We start from the raw sequence: 25947 nt of genomic DNA on the forward strand, positions 1-25947 counted from the left end.
TGTGGGTAGCAGGAATCCCTGCAGAAAGTCCTCCCAGCCCCCCACCCCCACCCCCGCGCCAGCAGCTGCCCATCAGCCATGGTCTCCGAGGCACATACCTGAGTTATCCTCATCCTTCCGGATCTTCAGCTTGACAAGGTCCTCACACTGGCGCAGGATCTGCACAGCGTCCTCCATGGGACAGTGGTCCAGGCGGATATTGTCAATGGCCAGCAGCTTGTCGCCTGGCTCGAGGGTGCCAGTCCTGCATGAGTGGGGTGGGGATGGGAGGAGCCTGGTGCAGATGGGCACCGCCCCACCCCCATGGCCACACCCTTGCCCGTGTGGCGCCCCACCTGTGCGCCACGCTGCCCTTCTTGATGTCGGAGATGATCAGGGGTTCCCCTCGCTTTCTGCTGGCTGCTGTGGGGCAGGGGAGACACCTGTGAATTTAATCTGGAAGGGCCCCTGTTAAAGGTGGGGTCGGGAGAGGATACGGTTGGCTCCTGGTCCTATTACTTCCTGGTCCCATTACTACCTGGCTGAGTGGCTGTGAGCACATCAGCTCGCCTCTGTGTGACTCAGTTTTCCTTCTACAAAATGGGGCTGCAGCCCATGGTGGAGATGCGGTGAGATAAACCATAAGGTGATGAGGGGACTCACAGCTGATGGTAATGCCCAGCTCCACACCACGCCTCTTGGGTAACTTCACATGGAAGGTCCCGCTGCTTGGGATGACAGACTCTGCGAACCAAGAGCCATGGGTGACTTGAGACTCCAGAAGAGCTCAGAGATCTGACTCTTGCACCCACTCTGGCTTCTCATGGGTCGGGGGGGGGGTGTAAACTCAGCAAGTCACCATTCCAACCCCACCCTGCTGCTTCCACCTGATGGAAGAGGAAGCTGAGGCCTAGAGGGCTGACAGCTTGGCTCCAAACAGCTGAGTGCTGTCTTCAGAACAGAGACAGGGCGGAGGCCAGAGATGGGGCCTGTCACAAAACTTGGCCCACTTGGACGTAGGTATTTTCACCACTTGTCACTAGTTCATACCACACCCCTGTCTTCCGCTATTTGACAGATGGAGAAGCAGAGGGAGGCGGTGTCCTGTCCACATAGTGTAGAACCCCCAGGACCAAAGCCCTGATGTGAGCTGCCTGGAGTCTTTGAGCCCTGCTCTCTCCCCCTGCTGCATGCAATCCACTCTATGTCCTCCCGACTCCCGACTCCGGTGTGGCACTTCCTCCTCCCTATGCAGGGTTTAGACATGCATGCACTGTGCATGATCTCAGGGAGCACAGCATGGGGAGGGACAGGGTCCCAGAGTGTGTGTGTGTAGCTGGGTGGCCTACTCACCTGCTACATCAAACTCAATCTCCAAAACGACTTTGCGGGCCAGTGCAGCATCCCGCAACAGCTGATTGGCTTCTTCCATCGTTCCGTCCTCAGTGGCAATGCCATTGATGGCTAGGACACGGTCCCCCACCTGCAGCAGCCCACACCTAACCCCCAGAGCCCAGTGGAAAGAAGAAGCCAGTGACTAGAACCACAGGTGTGGTGCAAGGTGGGGGGGGGGGGCACCCTCAGCTCCTGCTGTCTGTGACTCAGTCTTGTCCCTAGCTAAGGGTTTGAGCTTGCTGGGCCTCAGTTTCTCTGTCTGCCCACTGGGGATGGTACCATTGTCCTGACAAGATACACAGAGTCCCAGAGGCAGACAGGCAGACAGGGCTTACATGCTGTGTGACTCTAGGAAAGGACACCAACTCCTCTGAACCCCCCTCCCCTTCTTTAACTGTAAAATGTGGCTGGGGATGGGGCCAATATGGTGATTAAGAAAGGCATATTGGCCGGGCGGTGGTGGCGCACGCCTTTAATCCCAGCACTTGGGAGGCAGAGCCAGGCAGATCTCTGTGGAGTTTGAGGCCAGCCTGGTCTACTGAGCAAGATTCAGGAAAGGCACAAAGCTACACAAAAAACCCTGTCTCGGAAAAACCAAAAAAAAAAAAAAAAAGGCATATTTGTGAAGCTAGGGCCCATAGTTGTGACTCAGTTTCCCCACTAGACTAGAGCTCCCCAAATTGCAGGCCCCCAGAGGTAGTAGGCTCACCTCTCAGCGGGACTGTCAGGTTCAATAAAACGCACCAACGGTGGAGAGGACAGGGTCTCGGTGGCGAAGATGCCTCCCTGGAGCTGGAGGCCGAAGCCGCTGAGGGGGTCTCCACAGAGCACAACTTCCGTGGTCTCTGTATGAACAATCTGCCCTCCCGGCCCTACCGTGCTGGAGGCCAGGGACACTGTGGGACAGGAGGGTTTGATGCTCAGATGAACCTTCCAGAGCTGCCCACTGAGTCCTCAAGAGGTCCAGGAGCCAGAGTGGCAGGTAAGCAGGAGTCCTGGGGCCACCTGGAATGGGCCTGGGTTTCTTTGTCTGTACAGGGGCATTACGGAGTCTACCCTGCATGAGCAGTGGCTAAGAAAGATGGCATTAGGGACTGTGATTTTGTAAGACAGAGGTTCTAGATGCCTGTACTATTTATTATATTACAAAACCCCCTTTATCCATAGAGCATGTGTTCCCAGACCCCAGGAAATGCCTGAAGCCATGAATAATACCAAAGCTTACAGGTACCCTAGACACTGCCCCCACCCCCCCGGCCCCATGATGAGGTTTCACCTACAAACAAGCCTCAGGAAGAGAGATTAACTATAGCTAATTATAAAATATAATTATTATATCAGTATATTCTCAAAAAATTACCAGCATCACTACTGTAGCACCTTTTGTTTAGTTTTGAAATAGGGTTTCATGTAGCTCAGACTGGCTAGGATCTTTCTGTGTAGCTGAGCATGACCTTGAACTTCTGACCTTCCTACCTCCCCATCCTAGATGCTAGGATTATAGGCATGTATCACTTTGCCCGTTTATTTAGTCCTGAGGATAAAACTTAGGACTTCGTACATGCTAGGAAAGCAGCTGACTGTCTGAATTACATCCCTAGCCCCATGGCTATTGCTCTTTGGGCATTATTCAGTAAAATAAGTGTCACCTGAGCAGTGGACGCCAGCCAATCTGACTAACAGAGATGATACAGTGTGACTGACAGCTGAGTGGCGGATCCATGATAGATGTGCTGGGCAAACATGCTGTTCACATCCCAGAATGGACCAAATGGTGCAGATGTAAGCTTTTCCCGTGCTGCTCAGAACAGTGTACGATTTAAAACATATGGTCCATTTCCAGACTTGTCCATTTAATATTTTCAGATTGTGGTTGACTGTGGGTAACTGAAACTAGGTGAGTAAAACTGCATTGGGGCGGTGCTGTGCTCTATATTCTGCATGCCTCTTTCCTTTGTAATAGTTCTAATTTTTTTTTTAAGATTTATTTTATTGTTTTTGATTATGTGCATGTGTACATGTCTGTGTGTGTGTGTGTGTGTGTGTGTGTGTGTGTGTGTGTGTGTGTGTGTGTGTGAGCACAGGTGTCTGCAAAGGCCATAAGAGGGTGAAAGCTCCCCCTGGAAGTAGAGTGACAGGTGATTGTGAGCTGCCTGTCATGGGTGCTGGGAACTGAGCTTGGAATCTTTGCAAGAGCAGTGAGTGCTCTTAACCACTGAGACATCTCTCCAGCTCCTGGTAACAGCTTTATTGACAAGCAGTCCCCACACAATAGCTGTCACCCAGCCAGTGTATAAGTCGATGGCTTAAAGCATTGCCATTGCCTCCCAAAGGAACTCCTAGCCATGTCTGGTGGTGCATGGCTGCAATCCCAGCACCTGGGGAGGCTGAGGCAGGAAGACTGAATTCTAGGCCAGACTGGGCCACATGGTGAGACTTTGTCTCAAAGCCAGAAAAAGAAAGGAATCACACTGTCTCCTCACCCATTGCCCCAGAACCTGCATCTTGCCCCAGGCAGTCTATCCTCAACCTATTTCTGTCCTTGTGGGTTTCCCTGGGCACATCACAGGAATGATCTTATGTGGCCCTTGGTGACAGCCATCAGACATTGAACACAGTGGCTTCAGAGGCTCCTGTCACAGCTGGCACTCTACAATGTGTGGCCATACCACACCCAGGTGGCCAGAGTGAGCCTTGCTTGTTGAATTCCATCCCTCACCGGACCTGGCACAGGACCCCGAGTTTCACCCCCAGCCCCATCCTTAGCCACACTGGTGCCCCGTGGGGATGGCCTCCAGCTTACAAGAGCTCCTGTGTTCTTTCCTTCGCTGCCTCCTCCGCCCCGCTGTTGTCCTGGGGCTCATGGGTCCTCGGGGCAGGGTGCTGGCGTTGGCACAGGGAAAGGCGGGGTTCACGGTCGGTGAGGAGAAGGGAGTTGAGGACAAGGCTGGGGAGATGAGAGCACAGCCCTGTGAGCCCCAGCAGGGCCCTAGTCACCTGGCACAGGGGTGGGGTTGGAGAACCACACAGCCACATGGACAGAGATAGGCGTCCCCACTCCCCTACATCAAAGTCCCTTACTGTGTGACCTTGGACAGGTCTCTCCTGCTCTGGGCCTCCCTGACTAGGATATCCACAGGCCTCTAGGGATAGGCTGAATGGCAAGGGGCAGGCAGCCCTGGGCTCCCGGGTCAGTTTCCTCCCTGTACATCAGACACTGCCCACCAGGAAGGGGTACCAGGACCACGGCATTGCTACAGCAGCGGGTACATTACATCGGCTCTGGTCCTGGCCTCCAGGTGCCCAGGTGGGGGCCCTGCAGTGGCTTGGCCTTGGGCTGTGGCAGGAGGGGACACAGGGGTCCCAGCGGTGCAGCTGCTCGCTCCTCTGTACTCTCACTGCGGCAGTGGGAAGAGGAAAGTGTTGCGGATGTCTGGAGCCATTCAGAAGACTAGTCCCCATACACCAATGGTGAGATCCAAGATCTTTGCCCTGCCCAAGCGAGCGAGGCACAGAACACCCTGCTCACGTGCACTGCCACCCACTGTGTGCCAAGTACTATGCCCAGGCTCCAGTTACAACGACAGGCAGGAAAGCCAGGCCATGGGCCCAGAGGGTCCCGGCCCAGTCTACCCACAGAAGCCCCTTCTGGAAAGACACAGGGCATAGCAAGCTGGTGGTGCTCACAAGGCCCCTTAAACTTCTGCAGCAGCATGGAACCCCGTGGGGCTCCAGAGATTGGCTGCCCTCATTCCTTGCTCCGAGCTCCACTCTGGGTTAAATAAAATGAGACGTGAAGAATGTCTGCCTCCTCAGAAAGAATCCCTAGGGCTTCCAGCAGGGCCAGGCCCTTCGAAGACACTAAGTTAACAAAGTCCAGCACGGGCCCCCACATAGTCCTTCCCACAGCCTCTACAGCCTCAGTTTCTCTCCCAAGTGTGTGGCAGGCAGTTAGCTTGCTAGCTTCACACGGTTCTCCTGTCTGCTCTAGGCTTCCATCCTGGAACTCTGGTGCCTCAATTACTCTCCTCATCCCATCCCAGGTTTAGGTCCCCAGACCTGCGGAGGTGCCTACCTGCCTCTGGGGGCTTCAGGGGCCGACGACTCTGGGGTGCAGGCAAGATCTCCAGCCGCACTTTCTCAGTCACGCTGGCCAGGAGCTTGGTGGCCTCCACCAGTGAGCAGTGTTCTGTGCTGGTACCGTCAATGGCCAGGATGTGGTCTCCAGCATGCAGGGCACCACTCCTGCGGGACAGGGACACAGAGGGGCTGGTCCAGCGGACAGAGCCACAGGCTGCCTCTGCCCTGCACACCCCTGCCTCGCCTCACCTGTCCACCACGCTGGCTGGCTTGATGCGGTCGATGGTGATAGCCGGCTTGTTCCGGTGGGAGCCAGTGGTGAGAGAGATCCCCAGGGCAGATCCTGGGGTTTTGGCTATTTCTACTACCAATGGGCCTGAAGCATTGGCCACGGTGTCTGGAATGATGAGGAGTGGGGAAAAAAGAATCGCGGAAAGTAAACATGCTTACTGTCCCACCTGGACTGGCCCTGTGTCCTTTAACCCTTACTGCCTATAAGAAAGGGATGGTTTGGAGGGGAAGAGGTACATACAGCCACCAGCGAAGCAGGCCAGTCTCCATCGTATTTCAGAAACATGCCCCATCTGCACCCCAAGCATCGTGGTCTCACATCAGCTCTCCCTGAGATAGCTAGTCACTTCCTGTAGCCCCTACAGTGGCCTCTACCTCCACCCCTTCTGTCCTGGCTTCTTCCCACCCAGCCATCCTCTGCAGCCAGGCTGGCCCCTCACTCTCAGGGCAAACGCTCCTGCCACAGGGCCTTTGCACTTACACTTCATCCTGCCTAGAGCTTCCCCAAAGGTTCACTCCTTCACTTCATGCCCTAGTTAGAACCTATGCCCCAGGATGATTGTGTGTGTTGGGGGATGTGTGTATGTGTATGTGTGTGTGTGTGTGTGTGTGTGTGTGTGTGTGTGTGTGCGCGCGCGCGCACGCGTGCGTGCATGTGTGTACATGATGCTTCCCCTCTCTCTTCGCTCTTTTCTCTGTCATCAAACACACATTAACTTACCTAGTGTGCTAACTGACATTCCCTCCCCACAAAACCAGAGACTTCACCTGTATTGTTCCTGCAAGATCCCCAGTGAAATCAGGAGATGCGTGACCCAGTCAAGAGGCTCAGAGAGGCTAAGGTACTGGCCTGAGATCACACAGCCTTTGTAGTACTGAACCTCGGGGACCTCCCCCTGCCCCAGCCCTTACCCTCAGGCTCCAACGCACCTGGGGTGGCCACGTCGTACTCCACCTGGAAGAGGGCCTCGTGGCTGCACTGCTGTAGAGTGGCTATTGCGGTGGCGTGGCTGGCCCCATGCAGGGGGATCCCATCTATGCTGAGCAGTCTGTCGCCCACCTTCAAGGAGCCCTCCCTGTCGGGGAGGTGAAAGCCCGGTCAGCTGAAGGGCACAGGGATGGGACAATGTGTGGAGGGAGGCCTGAGGGAGTCGGGGCTGAAGAGACAGAAAGGGCAAGTAAAATGTACAGGCCCCCTCTGATGCCCTCTGCCCTCCAGTATGTCGGAGCTGGGGGTGTTCTTCGAGGCCTACTCACTCACCTCCTGCACCAGAGGCAGAAGAGAGCATCATAGCCCAGAGAGGATGTCCACCTAGCTGGGGACACACAGCATCAGAGAAGGGGTGGTCTATGGGTCCCATGGTGCCCACTGCGGAATCTCCTCCCATTGTCCCCAGCCCGATTTTCCAGTAGTGACTCTGGCCTAGTGACAGATGAGCTTGGGAAAGAACTCAGCAGGGCTCCAGTTTGGGCCCAGTCCCTGCCATGGAATGTCACCCCTGACAGGTGCCAGAGCTATTCCAGGAGGTTCTATGAATAGCGGCTCACGCAGGGCCTCAGACCAAGGATGAATTTAGATCTACAACAAGCCTAGTCCAGGCTTCTCTTAAAATGGTCAGGAGTCTCCTGCTCAGAGATCAAGGGTGAGGGGTCAGGGGTCAGGGGCAGGGCCTGGATATATTCCGATCCCACACCCCGTCCTCCCGGCCCTGATAGGCTGAGCCAGGCAGTACTGGGTCATAAGAGGTCTTCACAGACAGTCCTAGCGATGGCCATAGGCTGAGTCAGGAGGACCCTGGAAAGAGGCAAGCTGGGGTCTCTCCTAGTCACCTCCACTAAATTCCTGAGTGACTCTGGGCAGGTTGTCCCCTCTTGGCCTCAATCTCCCATCTGGGAAGTGATGTGAAGATGCAGAGCCTCAGATGGCCACACAGTGTCCATATGTCCACGTGTCAAGTGGCCAGGGGATGCAGATGCTGCTGCAGGCTCACCTGTCTGCTGGGCCACCAGGTCGCACGTAAGTCAGGACCAATGGGCGGGATTTGTGCAGGTCCTCATGAGCACCTCCTGGACAGAATTCAACAGGAGGCAGGGATTGCTTACCCACTGTTCCTCTGGTAAGTAAAGTCCTTGACACCAGCCCAGGCAGCCTGCCTCCCCATAGGTGGAATGAAGGATAGGAAACTCAATCCAAATCCTCTCCAATAGCGTGGTCTCTTGTGATCTCATCCTCTCTTCCCTTTTGCCCTGGTTACTCAGTAACTCCAAACTTGGTTATGAATGGGCCACAGCTTTCCCCATCATTTCTGTTGTTGGCCCCTCATCAGCCATGCACACTTCCCTGCTTCTCACAATTGTCCATTTAATGTTTGACTCAGTGGTCCAGGGTCCTTTAAGGTCCTAAGCAAGGGCAGATCCTTGCTGCCAAGCCTCACGACCTGAGTTTGATACATAGGATCCATACATACCGTGAAATGAGAGAACTGTCTCCTACAAGTCGTCCTCTGACTCTTAGACACATGTCATGTTGCACACACGCACAGACATGAAGCTAAATAAACGGATAAAGTCTTAAGAAAAATATATGTCTCACTCGCTAATGTGACACAGAACATGCATGGATTCTCAATGACCTTGTTCCCGTCATCTCAGCTCCAAGGATGACTGTCACACTGACCTCTGAGGACAAAGCCAAAGCTATTGCCTTCCTTGTAGAGGGAGACATCCACCGTCTTAGAAATGATCCTCGGGTTATTTTCAGGAGCTATGGAGAAATTGAGGCCTCTTTTGAGTCTCTCGGTCACATCTCTGTGCTGGTAGATGTGCCCAAGGCTTGCTCCAGGAGGACCAAGTGACCAATCCTAGAGTCACAGCAACAGCTGACCTCTCTATTTTACAGGCAGAGGAAGTGGGGGGCGCTGGGAGGTCCTCATCTCTACCCACACCTAGTCCACCACAGACAGTGGAGAGGACCTGACCATGCTCATGAAGGCCACAGCAGAGCACAGGATGTAGTGAGACTGGGGGCTAGGCCAGGCTTGCTTCCAGTCACTCGAGTGAACACTTCAGACCAACTTTGGAAATTCAGAACTGGGAGAAGTCCTAGGCCACTGTGCTCAGTGCGGGGCAGTGGGGTCGGGAGCAATGGGGCAGGAGCAGGTTATGCAGTCCATATCCCCAGACCTTCCTTTCTATCCAACTCTGCAAAATGACAAGTTATGAGCAGGGTCCCACCACCACCTGGTGACAACATACTGTATGCATGCCCTAGCATGTGTGGCCAGTCTCCAGACATCACCCACCCTGTCTAGGTGATCCCCAACCCCCTAGGCCTGGGCAGGGAGGCAGCTGTGTCCCCCCGTGCCTGAGGCAGTGGACAGAGTTCCCCGTCCAAGGGCACCCACCGGGCGGGGGCAGCTCATACTCCACCTCCAGCACCACGCGCTCGCCCACATTCTTCAGCAGTGTGATGATCTCGTCGTGTCGGAGCCGGGTCAGATGGATCCCGTTCACTGAGCGGATGTAGTCACCCACATTCAGTAGATCACTCCTAAAGCAAGAAAGCCAGAGTCGACGCTGGGACCAGTGCTAGCCTCTGGGTACCAACATTCACACCGCCCTCCCCTGGGATCCTCAGAGAGCTGAGACTCAGAGTGGTCCTTCTTTTGTCCAAGGCCACCCAGCAAGGGGGTGGGATAGCACCTGTTTAACCAAGGCCAGGTGTGACACCCAGAACTTCCCAGACTGTCCCACTGTGTTGGCCTGGTACAGCACCATGCTGACATCTGTGACCATTCTGCATAAGCCCAAGGAACAGCCATAGTGTCCCATCGACTGTTCTTCTCTCAGTTTCTTCCCATGGTCCTTTGAAGCCCTGCTGATTGGTTCACTGGGACACTTAGGCCAACTCCCAACCCTTGTTGTCTAAGGGAATATCCAGGACTGTATGTACAGGGCACTACCTTAGTTGGAAGCCTGGAGGGCTTCCTGGAAGTAGTGACTTCTGTGTTGCATACGGAGGGATGAATGGGAGTCTGCCAGGAGCATGCTTTGGGGGGGTCAGAGGGAATGGCATGGACGGGTACATGGCCTTGCCTGCCTGGGGTACTGCGGCCACAGGGGAAGAAAAGGAAAGAGGCTGGGCCTTGAATCAGCCTTTTAGAGGCTTCCCTGTGGTGGACATCAAGCTTCTTCCCATATCTGTGTCCCCATGGTCCCCATGCCCTGTGTACTGCCCCACACCTCTCACCTGGCCGCCAGGCCCCCAGGTCTCAGATTGGAGACTCTGGGCTTCCCGTCCTTGTCGGTCCCTCCTGAGATAGTCAGGCCCAGAGTACTGCCCTCACGCTTGATCAGCTCCACCATGGTGATGCCCCGGAACTCCTCTGTAGACAGACAGGAGGATGAGCAGGCAGTACCTACTCTGGGACCAAGACTGGGGAGGCTAGGGCCGGGAGGTCGGCACTCAGCCACTTTCCTCCGGGTGACATCACCCTCCACCAGGGAGGATCAGAGAGGGTGAGTGACCACACTGAGGCCACAGAGCTAGTTAGTGGCAGTGCCTACACTTCATGAGTCGATGGAATTCTCAGGGCAGAGCTCAGGGCAAAGTGAGATCCACTGTACCTGGAATGCTCTGGCGGCGGCACACCAGGGCCCCGTCAGCCCCCGCTGCGTCCTTCCCCCCTTTTGAGTAAGGCCCATCGTCTGTGGGAGGAAGAGAGAAATTGGAATCAGAAGCTGGCCCAGGCCCCACTTGCTTCCACTTGAGGAGCTAGCTCGTCTACTTCATGCCATTCACCAGTGATACCTGGTATCCGGTCAAGGTGTCCTGGGGCTGTCTTCAGGGTTAAGAATGCTTGGGTAAGGATCCCCACATAGGGAGCTTCTCAGCCAATCCACGCCTGAGCATCTGACATGCCCATGTCACAGTCCATATTGTTATCATGGGTAATGTTACCCAACTATCCAGAAAGGGAGCTAAGGCTCAGAGAGGGAGAACTCATGTTGAGGATCACACAGCTGGGAAAGGGGTTATGACCTAGCTTAGAACCCAGACCTATTGGCCCTGCCCCAGGATCTGGACGCATACCTGGTGGGGCAGGCACTTACCACAGAGCAGACCTGGCTAGTGCTTCTGTGTGTGTGCGCATGTGCACATACACATGTGCATGTTAATGGTTTACAGATTATAAACCCCACTTATGTGTCAGTCCACCAACCTCAGCTTTACTGGATGAAAAATCTCTCGCGTTGCATCATCAGCCTGCCTCTCTCTCTGTCTCTGTCTCTGTCTCTCTCTCTGTCTCTCTCTCTCTCTCAATGCTTAGCAGATGGACTGGGGCCTGCCACTCTCTTCCCAGATCCTTACCACTCCTCTCTCATTTCCTGTCTCCTTATCTTCCTGGGATGTGTCTCATCTGCACAGATATTTGTCTTTGGGGGATTTTTTTAAAAAGAGTTATTAGAGCACAATGTGGTGGAACACACTGTAACCACTCCAGAAGCAGAGAGAGGTTAGGAGCTCAAGGTCATCCTCAACTATATAGTGACTTCAAGGCCAGCCTATGCTATGAGGCCCTCACCAAAACAAAACCAAGAAACACCCTATCCCAATATTTCAAATATGAAGAAAATACAGTCAGCCCTCTGTCTCCACACCTGCAGATTCAACTATGAAAAAAAATGTTCAGAAAAAAAAATGCTCCTATACTGAACATGTCCAGGCTTTTTTTCTTCTTCCATGAATCCCTAAGCAATGCAGGACAGCAGCTATGACCAACACAGACATTCTGCTGGGCATTTTAAGAAAACTAGAGATGAGGTAGCTTAGTTATCTCTCAGTATCCACCGGGACCAGGTCTCCCAGCCTCTGAAAAAACCCCAGGTCTGCAGATTCTCCAGTCCATTCATAAAACAGTATGTTATTTACACAGTTAGTACCTTCTGACCCAGACTTCTGGGTAACACAATATTTAAGATGATGGGGGAAAAAGATTTGCATATGTTCAGTACAGCCCAGTACAAATATCTCCTGATAATTTTTATGTGTGGTTGGTTGGCCCACAGCAGAGGGACAGGCAGTACAGAAAGCTGACCGTCCTTGGAAAGCACACAGGTGACATACAAAAATAACGTTATTTTAGGAATGTGATCTAAGCTTTGTGGCTTTTGTTATCCGAAGGCCTTGGAAGCATCTCCCCTTGAACACCCGGGGACAACCCCAGCCCAGCAGCACCTGAGTCACCCAGAAACTCTAGTGGCCTGGGAGAGCTGTGCCTTTCCCTGTCTGCTATCTGATGGCCTCTACCCCTTCCCAGGCTCACCCACATCTGTGTTTCCAAGGTCTGAAGTTGCAGGGTATCCAGATCACCTGCCCTGTGGTGAAGCCACTGCCTCTCCTTCCTACAGGACCCTTGTTGTACACAGTCCCTTCTCTGGACTTTGCTGTTCTCACAGCTGCACCGGGGGAGGGAGGTGAGACCTTCATGTCCCCCGACAGATAAGGAAACTGAGGCTCAGACTGGAACTTCCAAGGTAGACTTTGTGCCCCCACCCCATGGCTCAGGACCTCTTGACCAGGCTGTATACCACGCTCCGCCAAGCCTCCTTCATCTCAGCACCCGACTGACAGTCATTAAGCTGGCAAAGATCCCTGTGCTAGCTGGGGAGGGGTCATCCTTCCCAGGTACCAGGTGTGTCTGCAGCTTCCCACTCCCCCCTCAGAGCTCACTCGGTCATGCGCATGCCCCCTGTGTCTCCCTTAAACAAGTCCAGCTCCGAGCAGAAAGGGCCATCCTTCTAAGTGGATTGTGCCTGTCATTGGACAGCTGGAAGGAGGTATCTTCTCTCCAAGCCTTGGGGCTGGTGTCAGACAGAAGTCATGATACCCCTGCAGGTGGCAAAGGCCACTTACCTCATCCCAGCTAGGTCTAGCTATATTAGGGGTCAGCCTGGGCTAATCAGCCTAAGGCAAGACAGCTTGGACTATCCAGGGCTCAGTGAGTTTTTCTTTTCTTTTCTTTTTTAAAGATTTATTTATTTATTATGTATACAGTGTTTTGCCTACATGCATTCATGCAGGCCAGAAGAGGGCACCAGATCTCATTATGAGATGGTTGTGAGCCACCATGTGGTTGCTAGGAATTGAACTCAGGACCTCTGGAAGAATAGCCAGTGCTCTTAACCGCTGAGCCATCTCTCCAGCCCCCTCAGTGAGTTTTTCAACCTCAACTCTACTGCCTTTTTTTTCTTGTTTGGAAGAGGGTCTTTTTATTTTAAGAAGGTTCACAACACCCCTGGTCTCCATTTCCAGATATCAATAGATCCTGAGGCAGTCAAAAAAGATTCCAGGAATTACCAAGTGTTCCCTGAGGGAGCCACATCAGCCTCCACTGAGGACTACTGTTCTATGATCAGGGACATGCTCAGCCTACATAGGGGAAAGGCTTGGCCAGGGTCAGGGCCACAGCTCAACTGAGGTCTATGGAAACCTTCATCGTCTTTAGTCTAACCCATGAGAAACTGTCAGGGTTCCCCATTTACTCTGCTGAGTGGCCAGGCTCCCTTTGCTTTCCCCCAAACTGGTAAATAACCAGTTAAACAGCAGTTAAAGTGAGCAGTATTTTTAGGGCTCCTGGAGTGGGGTCCCCAGCAGCTCTGTGTTCACAATCCTTCTCAGACCCATGTTCACAGCCATTGCTGATGTAGGCAACACACCATTTAGTATAATGCCTCCCGTTACTGCTCCCTCGTACATCCTTCATTATCTCCAACAAGACGTTTCTGAGCTAATAAAATTAGAAAGGCTGCGTTCCATCAGCAATGTGGCACAGATGTCTCTAGTATTTCACCAGGACGATTCTGAAATTGAAATGTGTCTTATCCCGGGCAAATCAGATCCTGCCTCATAGGCTCTCTCCCTCTTGGACTGTGCTGGGGAGATGAGAGATAAGATTCAAGGTTTATGTGTCTGTGGGGAAAGGTATGAGAGCCTGTATTTCAAGGAAGCTGAGGACCAAGTTTATCCAAACCAGAGCAGTGACTCCTTTGTAACACATCCCTGAATACCTATGGGTTGAAGGTGGAGATTTGAACCCTGAAGATAAAATAGAAGGACCAGGGAACTGAAGGTCAAGCATCCCCAAATGCTGCTCTCAGCAGCATGGGTTGGGCAAGCTAGATGCTGAAGGAGGGGACCCCGTTCCTAGAGGGTCCCTGTGGTGTCTTTGCAACCCATCTTTAAAGATGACTCTCCCTGCTTTCTTCATCCCAATATCCAGATCTTGTCCAGTGCTGAACTTGGCCATGGTAACTTCCATGGGGCAGCTAAGTCACATGGGTCCTCTAGTTCTAACATTGAGTAGTCTCAACTTCATCCTTCATACAAACCCTGCTAGCCTTGGGCTCCAGCTGCCAGCTGTGCAGTTCCAGGTTTTGATGGGATGAGGTTACAAGCAAGTCAATGGCATTGTGCATGGAGTCAGTAAATGGACTGGGGAGACGGTTCAATGGATATAGTGCTTACCACACAAGCATGAGAACCCGAGTTCAGGTCTCCCAGAACCCATATAAAAAGTCAGGCATGTGTCACACACACACACACACACACACACACACACACACACACACACACACACACACACTTTCATACATACACACACTCACACACACACAAACATATACATACACACACACTCTCTCTCTCACACGCACACACACTCACACACACACTCTCTCACACACACACTCACACACACAGAGAGACAGAGACAGAGACAGAGAGACAGGGAGAAGCAGGCTTTTGAATCTAATACCCACCCCCCAGTCACACTCAGAGTAACCCGTAAGGAATGGATGATATCTACCGCTGCATTTTCAGGGGGAACATCACGCCTCCCCCCCAACCCAGGACAACCTTGGGATGGGAGAGACTGAGGCAGAATTCAAACCAAGAACCAAAGCAGGGTCAGAACTGCCAACTGGCTACATGCCTAAGCCTCTATTCTCTGTGGTGGGGGAGGTGTCTCCCTCACTGAGAACGGTGAGAAATTAGGGGACCACTTTATTTATAGATGCCTCCATGGGGTTTGGCCCCCAGCATGCTCCCTCAGGGAATATGTTCACATTCTCCTGTCCTCTTGTATTTTTTTTTGGAGGGGGGTTCTTGGACCTAGTAATTACATGCTTAGAGATGAAGGCTTTTCAAAAAACATCTTTCCCACCAATTTCAGCTGGAAACATGCATAAAAAAACAGGGATATTTTTATCTGCATTTTCCTAGTCTCCTCCTTCCAGCAATGGCCAATTATGAGCACTACTTCAGTCAATTGGGGCTGTAGAAATTGCTTCAGAGAGAAATTCACTTCCGGGGCCCACGGGGAGCCAGGGTACAGGACTGGACACCTGGTCCTGGCTGCTGTAACTAGGCAGACGGAGGTGGGGGCAGTCCTTTTCCCTTTATGTGTTCTCAGGCAAATCTTGCTGATCTGCCTTACATCTCCCTCCCTCTGCAGCCCCAGGGAGCTACTGAGCTCTCACAAAGGGAAAAGGAAGCCCATCCCTTGCCAGGCTGCTGTGCCAGGGTGCCGCCCAAGTGGAGTGCCAGAAAGGGGGCATGGGGCCAGGGGGTGCTGTAAACTTAGCTGAGGCCTGGCATCTGCATCAGAGGCAGCTGAGCAAGCTAAAGATGAAGACCCCTTAGTGGGATTCACGCGTTCCCATGACAGCTGGATCAAGGTCCCCACTCCCAACCCTTAGTACCCCACTTTCACAATTCCTGGAGAGAGGCTGCTTGGCATCACATCCCTGGCAAACCTTGATTTGACCATCAGAATACGGAAGGCATTGTTGGTATGCAGAAGGAAGGGTGAACTTTGGAGTCAGGCCAGCTTGGCATACTGATACACAAGGGGGAGAAACTGAGGCACGGAGAGGGTGACTATTGCCTCATGCAAAAGATGGAGCAAGCTTTGCCCCCGGCCTAGTTCTAAGAACTTCAAAGTCATTACCACTCAGTCCTCACGATAAGCCTGAGTCCAAAACACTACTGTCACTATCATGTGATAGATGAAGAAACCGAGGCACACAGAAGTTAAGGGAACCACAATAAGGACACTCAGCTCCTAGATGCATTCAAGCTCAGACCACATGGCCCCTCCCTCTGAACATGATAACACCTCAGCAGCCCCTGGACCTCTCTGTTCAAAGAGACACTGGTCCACAGTGACACCATTATCCGGGCAGGGCTGGATGAGCACAGGGCTGAGATGTGGGCTTTGGTCTTCACAGCCAATTGGCCTCCAGGAAGCCAGCTTTCCACAGGCAGAGGCATGGGACGACAGATAAGAGAGCCATGGTATATTTTCAATGGTATGAGCCCAGCAGCCACACATCAAACAGGAAGCCTCATTGTGCAGTGCCAAGGTAGCCAGAGGGAACAAGGATTGGCGACCCGGTTGGGCTCTGCCTTGGCCAGCCCCTGCCAAGCATCCATACAAGCTGCTCTTCACGGAGAAACAAGGGGGCAGGCAGTCTCACTGGGGTCCCTGTGGTGGGGAGACTGAAGGCACCTCCTGGAACCAGGTGATCCTGACAGAAGGGGGAGACATCCTTCACTCCTGTCTGTATTCCCTCCCCTAGCAAGAGCACCAAAGACCCCAAGTGAGGATGCAGGAAACGCTGGCTAGGTAAGGCAAGGCTCCTTGCAGCCATGACTAGAGTCGTGCCTCCCTGTGCTTGGAAGACTCCCCGGACACCCACAAACCCCTTCTCTTATCCCCTGGTCAGGGAGGCTATGCCTTGAGTCTGTAGTACATACTCATCCCAACACTTCCTGAAATCCCTACCAACTCTCCCCATTTTTTTCTTAGCACTCAACATTATCAGAAAGACCTCACTGTGCTTTAAGTGGGAGTGGGGGTGGGGGTAGGGCTGTCTAGCATTCTGTAAGCACCTAGCTTTTGAACATACTCCCCATTTGTGGATGAGGAAAACGGCCATCAAAGAAGCATAATGAGTGGGCGGAGGCCAGGAATAGGAAGGGGTTGAGCCTGGGTGGAGCCCACCTCTCCCTGGCTCCAGGCTCCTGGCTGATCCCCAAGTGGGTGGCCTCTAAGGTTCCCCCATGGCCACAGCCCAGGCCTAGAAGTGGCTTCGATGAAGCCCCTGGGGAGGAGGGTGCTAACAGGGATCATTCATTGAGAATACACTCTGCCTCATTTGTCCTGAGCCTGCTGGGTGGCCAGTATTCACTAAAGCCTGGCAGCCCCTGGTGACAAAGACATCTTTGTGGTCAGGAGTCAGAGGACATGCCCATCCTTCAGGCAGTGTGTATATGCTGGGATGGGCAGTGGGTGGGGCTCTCAGCCATTTCAGTCTGAATCAGGCCTACTGTATATGCCACATCTTCCATCCCATAGAGGACCTAGAGGCTCCCAGAGAAAGCCTGGTCAGTCCCAGGATGGAGCCTGAGGAAAGATCCACTAGGGTAGAGTCCATCCAGGCCAGAGAGAGACAGGTTGCCTGCTTCACCAACCCCAATGCCAATTCCACTCTCACAGAGGCCTCAGCCCCCACCCCACCTCACCTCTGCAGAGACCACCTGTTGGCTGCCTTCCCCAGCTTAGGAGAGACCCTACAACCAGGCCTGGGCAGTGAGAGGCCCCGTGGTAGGTTTAGCAATGGGCGTGGGATCTATGTTGGGCCCTGAGACTTTGGAGGGAACTATTGAAAACAGGCTCTCTGACATGAAGCTTGATGGCCAAGAAGGAACAGGGAACAGACCTTACCTATAAAGGAGCAGAGAGGGGATAAGGAAATACAGAACACCTAAATCCTGCTGCTCCCAGAAGTCAGCTCGTCCTGATGCAGGTGTGACTGTGAGATCCTATGACCTATAGAGGAGATTCTCAGGGGCTGTGGGGAGTCGGGGAAGCATCAAAGTCGAAACTAGAGAGCCCAAGAGAGGCCCCGAGAGTTCAGGAGCTATAATCAGACTTCGGGCTTAGCTGCTGCCTCCTGGGAACTCAGGGCTTGAGGCAAGTCAGGAGAACACCAGAACACAGGCCCCACTAGAGGTGGAGGAGGCCCAGAGGCCAGAAGATCAGGACACCGGCTGTGCCAGGGGTGGAAGCCTGAAAGCCATGAAGGGAGTGGGGTGAAATCGCGGCAGGCTTGGGCTTAAGCCAAGCACAGAAGTTGTGCCATCCCCAACCCCGACTGTTATGACTGAGATGTCCCTAGAAGGGGACCTGCGGTGCTTGCTCAGTGGCACAGACCCTGGAAGCTGTGGAGGGGTGTGTAGCCTGTGGAAGGAATTGGGAGCATTGGAGGGTGGTGACCCTAAGGCACAGAGAGCAGGGTGACCCACACTATTGAGGGGGGTGGTTGTGGTGTCAGGCTGGCTCAACAGGCTGAAGTTAGGAAACAGACAGATGGACAGAGACAGGGATCGCTGTACTCACCCCCTGCTCCTCCCCGGACACTACAACCACCACCAAGGAATGTGACAGCTGGTCCCCGCCCCTCATCTGAGTTCCAGAGCCCAGGGCTCCCAGAAACCCTGACCTACCCTGGCCTCAGGGAAGGCTCAGTCCCAATGGACAGCCCCATGTTCCTAACAATTGGCAGCAGCACTACTCTCCCCCCCGAGGCAGGAGGGGCGGCCTCCCCAGGTCTCTGGCTGAGAACCCTGTAACCTGTGCCCCAGGGACAGCCCTGGGAGATAGCCTTCCAGTGACAGGCCAGCTCCAGAGCAGACAGTCCTCAGCACCTGTCTGGCTAAGGATCCCATGCCCTCTTTCCCACTCAACTTCCCAAGTCCCTATCCCCTAAAGTGGCAGCCCCGTTCCTACCATCCAGGCTGCCCTCTGTAGTACCCAGCTGGTGTGGTGTCTGCATGCCCCACCTACCTGCCTCCGCAGGGCTGTCCCGGCTGAGCCCACACAGCATGTCTGCGGTCTCTGCACTGCCCACAGCTCCCAGCCACACACCAGGTCCCTCCCTCACCCTCCCGAGGAGGGGCCCAGGAGCTCCCTCCCACTGGCTGGGCATAGTCCACGCACTGCAGCCCTCTCTCTACTTAAAGGGGACAAGGCTTCCACCACTGTAGCTCCAAGATGAGTATCTGAGGCCCCTTCAGCTCTGGAACACATGGCAGCACCCAGGCTCTTAGAAGAGCATGACCCCGGGTCCTCCCACAGGGTCCTGGACACAGGGTTCTGCTCCTAAAGTCCCCCAGGGCTTTGGTCAATGACTGTCCTTTCCTGGGTCTCAGTTTTTACATATGGAAAGAAGGACAGGACTTTCTAAACTTTATTCTTGTAAGGAACAGATTTCAGCAGAACCAGCATGGGCATCTAGTCATAAGTCACAAAGTACAGCCATGGCATCCCCCTGGGCACCTCTGCAGGTGTTCACAGTCCTCCCAGGACCCTGGCACTGATGCCCTTCTTCTCTCTACCTCACTTTTCTCTCTGGAAGGTGGGGCTTAGGGACCATGAACCCAACAGCCTACCATACACAGTGTTCACAAGCATTACATGAAGTCTGAGTGTGCCAGGCCGAGGTTCTTCCACCTCTAAGCTTGATGGGCAGAGGCAGCTGGTCATGGGCTGCAGTCACAGCTGGCAGGCTGCCCCTTGCCTAGTCCAGCTGGGCCCCAATCCTGAGCTCTGATAGGCCTCCTTCACTCGGGGCACAGGACCAACCAGGAAGATCCTAATGTGGCCCCAGGCCCCCTCCAGATGGGACAGCGGTACCCACTCATTGTTCCTGCCCCACTTTCCTAGGGCTACACATGGGTACTGAGAAGAAGGGCAGAGTATCAGTGACACAAGGCACCAAACAGGGGCTATCCGCAACCTGTGCACTTGCACAGTGCATCCAGACGAATGCAGCAGAGATTTCGATACAGGGTCCTCACTCCCAGGGAAATCCTGGTTGCCTGGTCACTATGGAAGTCATATTACGCTCACAGGCTACCCCAGGCCAGCTCCTGTGGCACCTTCAGATGAATCCATGTTCTCTATCTGTCTACGAGCTCAAGTCTCTGCCCTGCTCTCACTCCCTAGGAGGCCTTCCTCATCAGGTAATCTTGAGTACGGAGGGGAATAGAGGGTCCAGACACCAGGCAAGTTCTCTGGGCCAGCACTGAGGCCAAGGCCAAAGGTCTAGGAGCATTGTGCAGCCATGGGAGAGTTAGTGAGTCTGGAAAAAGATGGGCCTGAATCCCATCTGGGTGAGCCACATGAAGCTGAGAGAGCGCACAGGCTCCATGTGGCCCCCTGCCTGGAAATGGCTAGGAGAGACTGGCCATGAAGACATGGGCCGTCACCAGGGCACAAAGAGGGCTACTTGGGCATCCCAACTCCACACCAGTGGGAAGGAAGTCACCAGAGGTCCTCTAGCAGAGCCCCCCTCCATTTGTGGCCCCTCGAGGACAGAATGGCAAAGGATACACAGGCGTCTGGCGTGACGTCTGCTCTTTCTTTAAGAAAACATTTGTTCTCTTGACAGATGCATTTAAAAAGCGATTCTGATTGGCAGTGGGAATCTCAACTGGAGCTCTTCAGCTCTTCGCTGCTCCTTTGGAATTTACTTTTGTGGCTGAGAAGCCCTTGGAAAGGTCACCCCATGGATTAACAGGAGAGCCTGTTGTGCTGGGCACTGGGGACTGGAGACAAAACCAGACAGGAAGGGAAACAGGTTCTGCCTCTGCCCTGCCCCCATCACCCCACCACACATTTTTTATTTCCTTTTATCCATGCACATGTGAGGAAGTGACTGTTGGTCCACCTTGGAAAAAAAGGGAGTCTAGATGTGAACTCTGACACAGAAAGGATAAGCAACTTTCTTGAGGTCACGCAGCTGATCTGGGCGGAGCTGAGTCTCCACCACCCTGGGAGTCTGAGGCCGGGGACCACTCAGGATTTCAGGGGCTAGTAAAGAGGTCTGGAGGTGCAGATGATGAGCATGTAGCTATCTGAACCAACCAGGAAGAGGTTTTTGAACCTGATTTTGAAGGATAAGTAGAAATGAGAAAGCAGGTACCATGTGAACCTGTGAGCAATGTCTTCCTGAAAGATGAGGGAGAAACAGCAGATGGAGCCGGATGAGCTCTGTGAGGTCTCATTCCTCCAAAGAAAGGTCTGAGGGATGTCGTTCACACCACCACTGGGGACTTGCTAGAAGTGTGGCCTCTCAGGCCAAACCTATCTGTTAACAAATGCTTCTGAAGTCTAAGTTTGCTTTCCTCCTGCAGGCAATGGGGCTGCCACAGATGGCTGGAGGAAAAGAGGGTGAGGAATCCTTGCCAGGAACTCAGGCATCTTGGAATGCTGCTGAGAAGTTCCACCTGGGAGCCAAGTGCAGGCCAAGCTGCTTTTGGGAGCTACTCCAGCGACCACCCCTCTAGCCCAATGCTGCCAGCCTCAGGGAGGCAGAGGAGAGGGAGACAGATTGGAGGGTATACGCAGTAGCTGGGAGCCAGGCCTCCTGCAGTTCCCAGAGATAGCGTCTGACTTATCTGTGCTCAGATATCTGTGGGTAGCCTGGAGGGTGGCTGGACCACTGGGCTGGCAGAAGGCTCTGCGTCTCCAAACCCGGAGGCTGTGTGTGATTACCGGGATGGTTTGCTCATTCAGCCTCTCTGGTCTCAGCTTCCCAAGTTGTAGAATGGTAGCATAAGCATATATCCCAAAGTCATACCACCGGGCATGAGGAGACGGGAACACGGCTCCTCACAGGCACCCTGGCCCTGAAGTTGGGATGCTCCCTGGTGTCCTCATTCTGATGGACTCGCAGGGTCCCCAGGGACCCAGGGGCCATGACCACGGTAGCCAGCAGTGTATGGGTCCTGGGACAGAAGCCTGGGACTGGATTATGCCTTCTCCACTCTTGGGACTGCACTGTTACCCCACCAGTTGCTGACCTACCTTGGACTCTGGGGTCCAGCACAGTGAGGCCAAAGCAGGCTCCTTCCTTTGCACAAACCCCTGGCTCAGGTGTTTCCTTCCAATGCTGACAACAGAGACACCTGTGCTAATGGCCGCAGAAAGCATCCATCCATCACCCACCTGCCAAGCACCTCACAGCAAGACTTAGACATGGCCTAGCTGCTCTGCCTCAGGATGGTCAAGCTTCATTATCCAGGAGCTGCGAGGGGCCCCAGATGTCACCCCTGCAAGGGGAAGGGTGGGACCCTGGAAGAGCGTTTCAGACTTTGACAGTTCTGCTGTGGCCGCCTCTCTCTGTGGGGCTGGCCCCGGACCCTCCCTCCTCACGGGTCCCCTGTCCCCGCAGGTGGGATGTTCCCTGGGGCCCTCATGCTGATGGACTCCCAGGGTCCCCAGAGACCCGGGGGTTGTGACCACAGTAGCCAGCAGACAATCCACCTACAATGGAGACCCGAGACCCAGAGGGGCCTCTAAGGCTCCCTCAGCACTGAGCTATGCCTGGCCCTTTGCCCTTCCTCTCACAGTCCAAGGCTGAATTCACTGTGACACGAGCAAGCTGTGTCCCCAAACCCACCCAGGCCTCTCAAGTGACAGGCGGAAATTAAGTCTGGCAGGGAGGAAGGCTGAGATGGCAATGGAGGACAGTGAGATAAACCCTTTATTACTGTGGGCTTGAATGGCTTCCTCCTCCTCCCTCCCCAAGCGGGGGCAGCAGTCCCTGGCCCGGGGCCTCTGCATCACTCCTGTTAAACACTTCTAGAAAGTGGGGACTCTGGGGGAAGCAGAGGCCAGCCTGCCATTTCGCCTGTCACAGGGGAAGAGAATTGAGTCAGGCTTCCTTAGATGCTCTCCGGCTATGTTACACCTATTCAAGGTGTCCGCACCCTCCTAATCTCCACGGTCCCTTCAGTACAGTACTGCTGAGAGACCCACCTGCTGCTGTGCTACGGACAGCAGAACACGAAGAGGTCACTGACTCAGGGTCTCAGGAGGGCAAAAAGCAAAACACAACAGCCAGAGCAGAAGGACAAGGAAGAGGTAAGTTCCAGAAGATACTCCACAGCTGACCCAGGCCGAATGGGAGTCACCCATGACCTACTCCATCCCGCACCTACTGTGGAAGCCCCATGTGGGGATGGCAAACCAAGGTCACAGTGAACCCCACATCTTTCCTTCCCCAGGACTAAGGGGTAAGCCAAGGCTGGAAGCCAGGCCATCTGTCGGTGGCACTAACCTGCCCAGAGTGCCTGGAAGCACACAGAAGTGTTCCCATCAGCCCACATCCTGGGTAGTCCAGTGCTGTGGACAGAAGGGTCTCATGTTCAGAGGGCTGGCACTCCTGCTGCACCTAAGGGGTTTCTGGAGATCGGGGTGGGTCAGAGTGCCATAAGCCAGAGCCTGGCCATGGTAGAGGCAACTTCCACAGGATCCCCCTCCCGTAGACTCCATGCCTCCCTCGATGTCAGCAATTACAGTCCTCCTGGAGGGAGAGAACAAGAGGGTCCAACCAAGTCGGGGCTTCTCTAAACCTCAGACCCCTCCTCTAAAACATGGGTGATGAAGGGTGTGCTCCTGTAGTGTTTTGTTGAGAAGTTCAGGGTGTAGGGCACAGAAAGGTGGTTGGTGTAGGTTTGTACATCCATAATCCTACCCCACTGCGGTTTTCTCTTCCATTGAGGACTTCACTAAGCACCTTGGACCTCACTCTTAACAGTTACTAAGCACCTCATACCTGATTCATAACATTTGCTAAACGCTTAGTATTTCATGAAGAGGACATTTACTAAGCACCTAGTACGTCCATCAGAGGACATTTACCAAGCACTGAGTACCTATCAGAAACTAAGCTGGATCTGCTGTTTCTGTAATGAGTGAAGCAGACAGACCTCATACTTCCAGAGCTCCCCAGCTAAGAGAGACCAGAGAGAGGAATCAAGAAAATACACGTTCGAGGTTGTGTTGGACATGGGAATGATGCTGAGTGAGGAACTCAGGGATAGTGGTCAGGAAGAGCCCCTTCGAGGAGGTGATCTTTAGGCTGAGACACAGATGAGAAGAGGCAAGGAGGAAGGTTCTGGGCAGGCAGGGGGACCGTGCTTATGGTGGCTGGGGGCAGACAGGAGCGAGGACCTCAGGGATGCAGATCCAAAGGGTCCCGGGAGGAGAGCTGGACTGTGTTTGAAGGGATCCATAAGAGGGTCCACCTGTTTTTCAGTGACAGCCACATAGGGTACAAGGGACTGGATGGCTTGGGGATTGGGGGGGAAGCGACCAGAGGAGAAAATGAGTCAGTTGCCTCAGAGGCTGGAGACTTGGATCCCAGGCCCCTTCCTACTCTGTGCCTCATTCTCCTCTTTGGGCACATTAAAGCTTTTGTCACGAAGGCCAGTAGCATTTATTTGGAAACCTGCCAGGCAGGAGAGGTTAGAAAGTGGGAGTTGGGACCAGATGTAGGGAGTGTATACATTTAGAATCCCAGCACTTAGAAGGCTGGAGAGGGATTGCCATGAGTTCAAGGGCAGCCTGGGCTAGACCAGCAAGATCTGGTCTCCGACGGAGAGAAGGAAGGGATTGGGGGAGGGGGGAGTGTTGCAAAGTAGGAAGAAAGAGGAAGACAGGGCAGAGAGACCACCGGCCCATCACACTGGAAGATGGGAACACAAGTTCCTGCTTGACTCTCCTGAGCAACACATGTCATGACTGTGGGGGATGGGAGGAAAGTGGCAGCCCGGCTGGAGTGTGGCAGAAGGGGTAAATGGAGGCAGTGTTTACAGGAATAACCTGTCATCCAGTGTTCCAGCACCTGGTCAGACCCTGGAAGATACGGTATCTACATCCTCCTCAAACCTGGCCCTGGGAGTCTCCTGCGATGAGGACACAGGGTGAGGCTCTGCCTGCCCTGAAGGGGCCTGACAAGGCCACAAGCCTGCCAGCCTGCAGCTCCCTGTACAGACCAGAGGTTGAGCTGCCTCAAGAGCACATGTGTTCTGAATGGAGGGACCTTGTGCCCTTGGAACCTGGGGTATAAGAAATGAATAGCCTTCTCACCAGTGGCATGTTAAGAACATTCCTCTGGGGACACTGGGCAGCCATAGAAGAGTATGGAGAGAGAGAGAGGTCAGCTTAGGGTCTTAGAAAATAACTAAGTGGACAGAGTCCCTGGGGAGCAGGAGATGGCTTCAGCTGACCTTAGTCAATGCACAACCCCACATTCTCCTGTCCTTTGGGACCATTTTGTCCCTGTAGACAAACTTGGGACCATTAGCCTCTCTCCTTCCCTTCCCTTTCACTACCCTTCCAAACCCCCCCCCCAAAAAAAATCAAAACTTGAATCATGTCAACATGAAAAAATATTAGGCCAGGAGTGGCGAGATCTAGGTCTGAGGTCCAGCTACAGCTCACCAAGGATCTACTGTGTACTAAAAACAGAACACACATTGGAGTGTCAGCATCTTTCTCAGGATGGGTCACACTCAGGGGGCCAGAGAGGATATAAATCCACAGAGGTGAGGCGGGAAGGGCATTGCCAGCAGTGGGGGTAACCAGCACAGAGTGCGGGAGGTGCCCGGAGTGTGTAAGAGAAGCTCTCACCAGCATGGCTGGGTCTGAGGTCAGGAGCAGGCAGGTGTGCTGGGCAGATGGGTGTGGGGCAAAGGCACTAAGAGTGTCGTTCCTGGCACTAAGGTTGCTATGTAGGTAGCATAGGGAGGACAGGCTCCAGAGGCCACTTCAGTGTGCTCGGAAGGAGAGGAGCAGTTGCTTTGTGAGGCGGTACCTGGGCATCTGCATTCTAAATCTGGGGGCAGAGAGCAAAAACTGAGCACAGGGGTGCTTGTAGGGGAAGCACATGCACCTGGGTCAGCCAGGGTCCTGTCTCCCACCCCTGCATCAGGTCATCACTCTCTGTCCAAGTGCGAACGTCCTAAATAGGGGCCAGGGGCCAGCATTTATTAAGCACCTATTGGATATGCCATACTACATGTACAGTGCCTCATGGATTCTTTCAAGAGCCTCATGAGGTGGGTAGTGCTGCTGCCATTTTAAAAAAGAGGATAAACTGGGTCCCAGGGAGAGAAAAGATGTGGCCCAGCATGCACAGCTTAGGTGGCTAAGGATCAGAATCAGGTGCTTCCTTCTTGGGTCCTCTATGAAGATACATTCCTCTGCCTAAGATGTTCTCATTCCCATCCTCACTCCGGCTTCCACCTGTTCCTCTCAGTAGCCATCCCTGAGTGCACTAGCAGGT

At 53.7% G+C, this 25947-nt stretch overlaps 1 protein-coding gene across 9 annotated transcripts in view; it reads right to left on the minus strand.

The window, feature by feature from the left end:
- Positions 1–25947, minus strand: part of Grip2 (glutamate receptor interacting protein 2) — an 83256-nt gene that overhangs the window by 15501 nt on the left and 41808 nt on the right. For 3 of the 9 annotated variants that reach the window (XM_052719405.1, XM_052719403.1, XM_052719411.1), the window contains exons 1-16: positions 18657–18711; positions 10372–10452; positions 9995–10130; positions 9150–9295; positions 8423–8509; positions 7737–7812; positions 6676–6821; positions 5704–5851; positions 5450–5619; positions 4650–4772; positions 4178–4321; positions 2084–2270; positions 1333–1478; positions 643–723; positions 336–402; positions 99–244 (exon numbers count right to left, since the gene is read on the minus strand). In XM_052719405.1, coding sequence (XP_052575365.1) covers positions 99–244; positions 336–402; positions 643–723; positions 1333–1478; positions 2084–2270; positions 4178–4321; positions 4650–4772; positions 5450–5619; positions 5704–5851; positions 6676–6821; positions 7737–7812; positions 8423–8509; positions 9150–9295; positions 9995–10130; positions 10372–10452; positions 18657–18696 — 1924 coding nt within the window. In that variant the 5' untranslated portion in view covers positions 18697–18711. Of the gene's footprint in view, positions 1–98; positions 245–335; positions 403–642; positions 724–1332; positions 1479–2083; positions 2271–4177; positions 4322–4649; positions 4773–5449; positions 5620–5703; positions 5852–6675; positions 6822–7736; positions 7813–8422; positions 8510–9149; positions 9296–9994; positions 10131–10371; positions 10453–18656; positions 18713–25947 lie in introns of those variants that run through there. The other 6 variants (XM_052719407.1, XM_052719406.1, XM_052719409.1 and 3 more) reach the window with 4 other exon arrangements.

This window comes from Peromyscus californicus, unplaced genomic scaffold (assembly GCF_007827085.1).
Source record: "Peromyscus californicus insignis strain IS unplaced genomic scaffold, ASM782708v3 Scaffold_6__1_contigs__length_162567912, whole genome shotgun sequence".
Classification (NCBI taxonomy): Eukaryota; Metazoa; Chordata; class Mammalia; order Rodentia; family Cricetidae; genus Peromyscus; species Peromyscus californicus.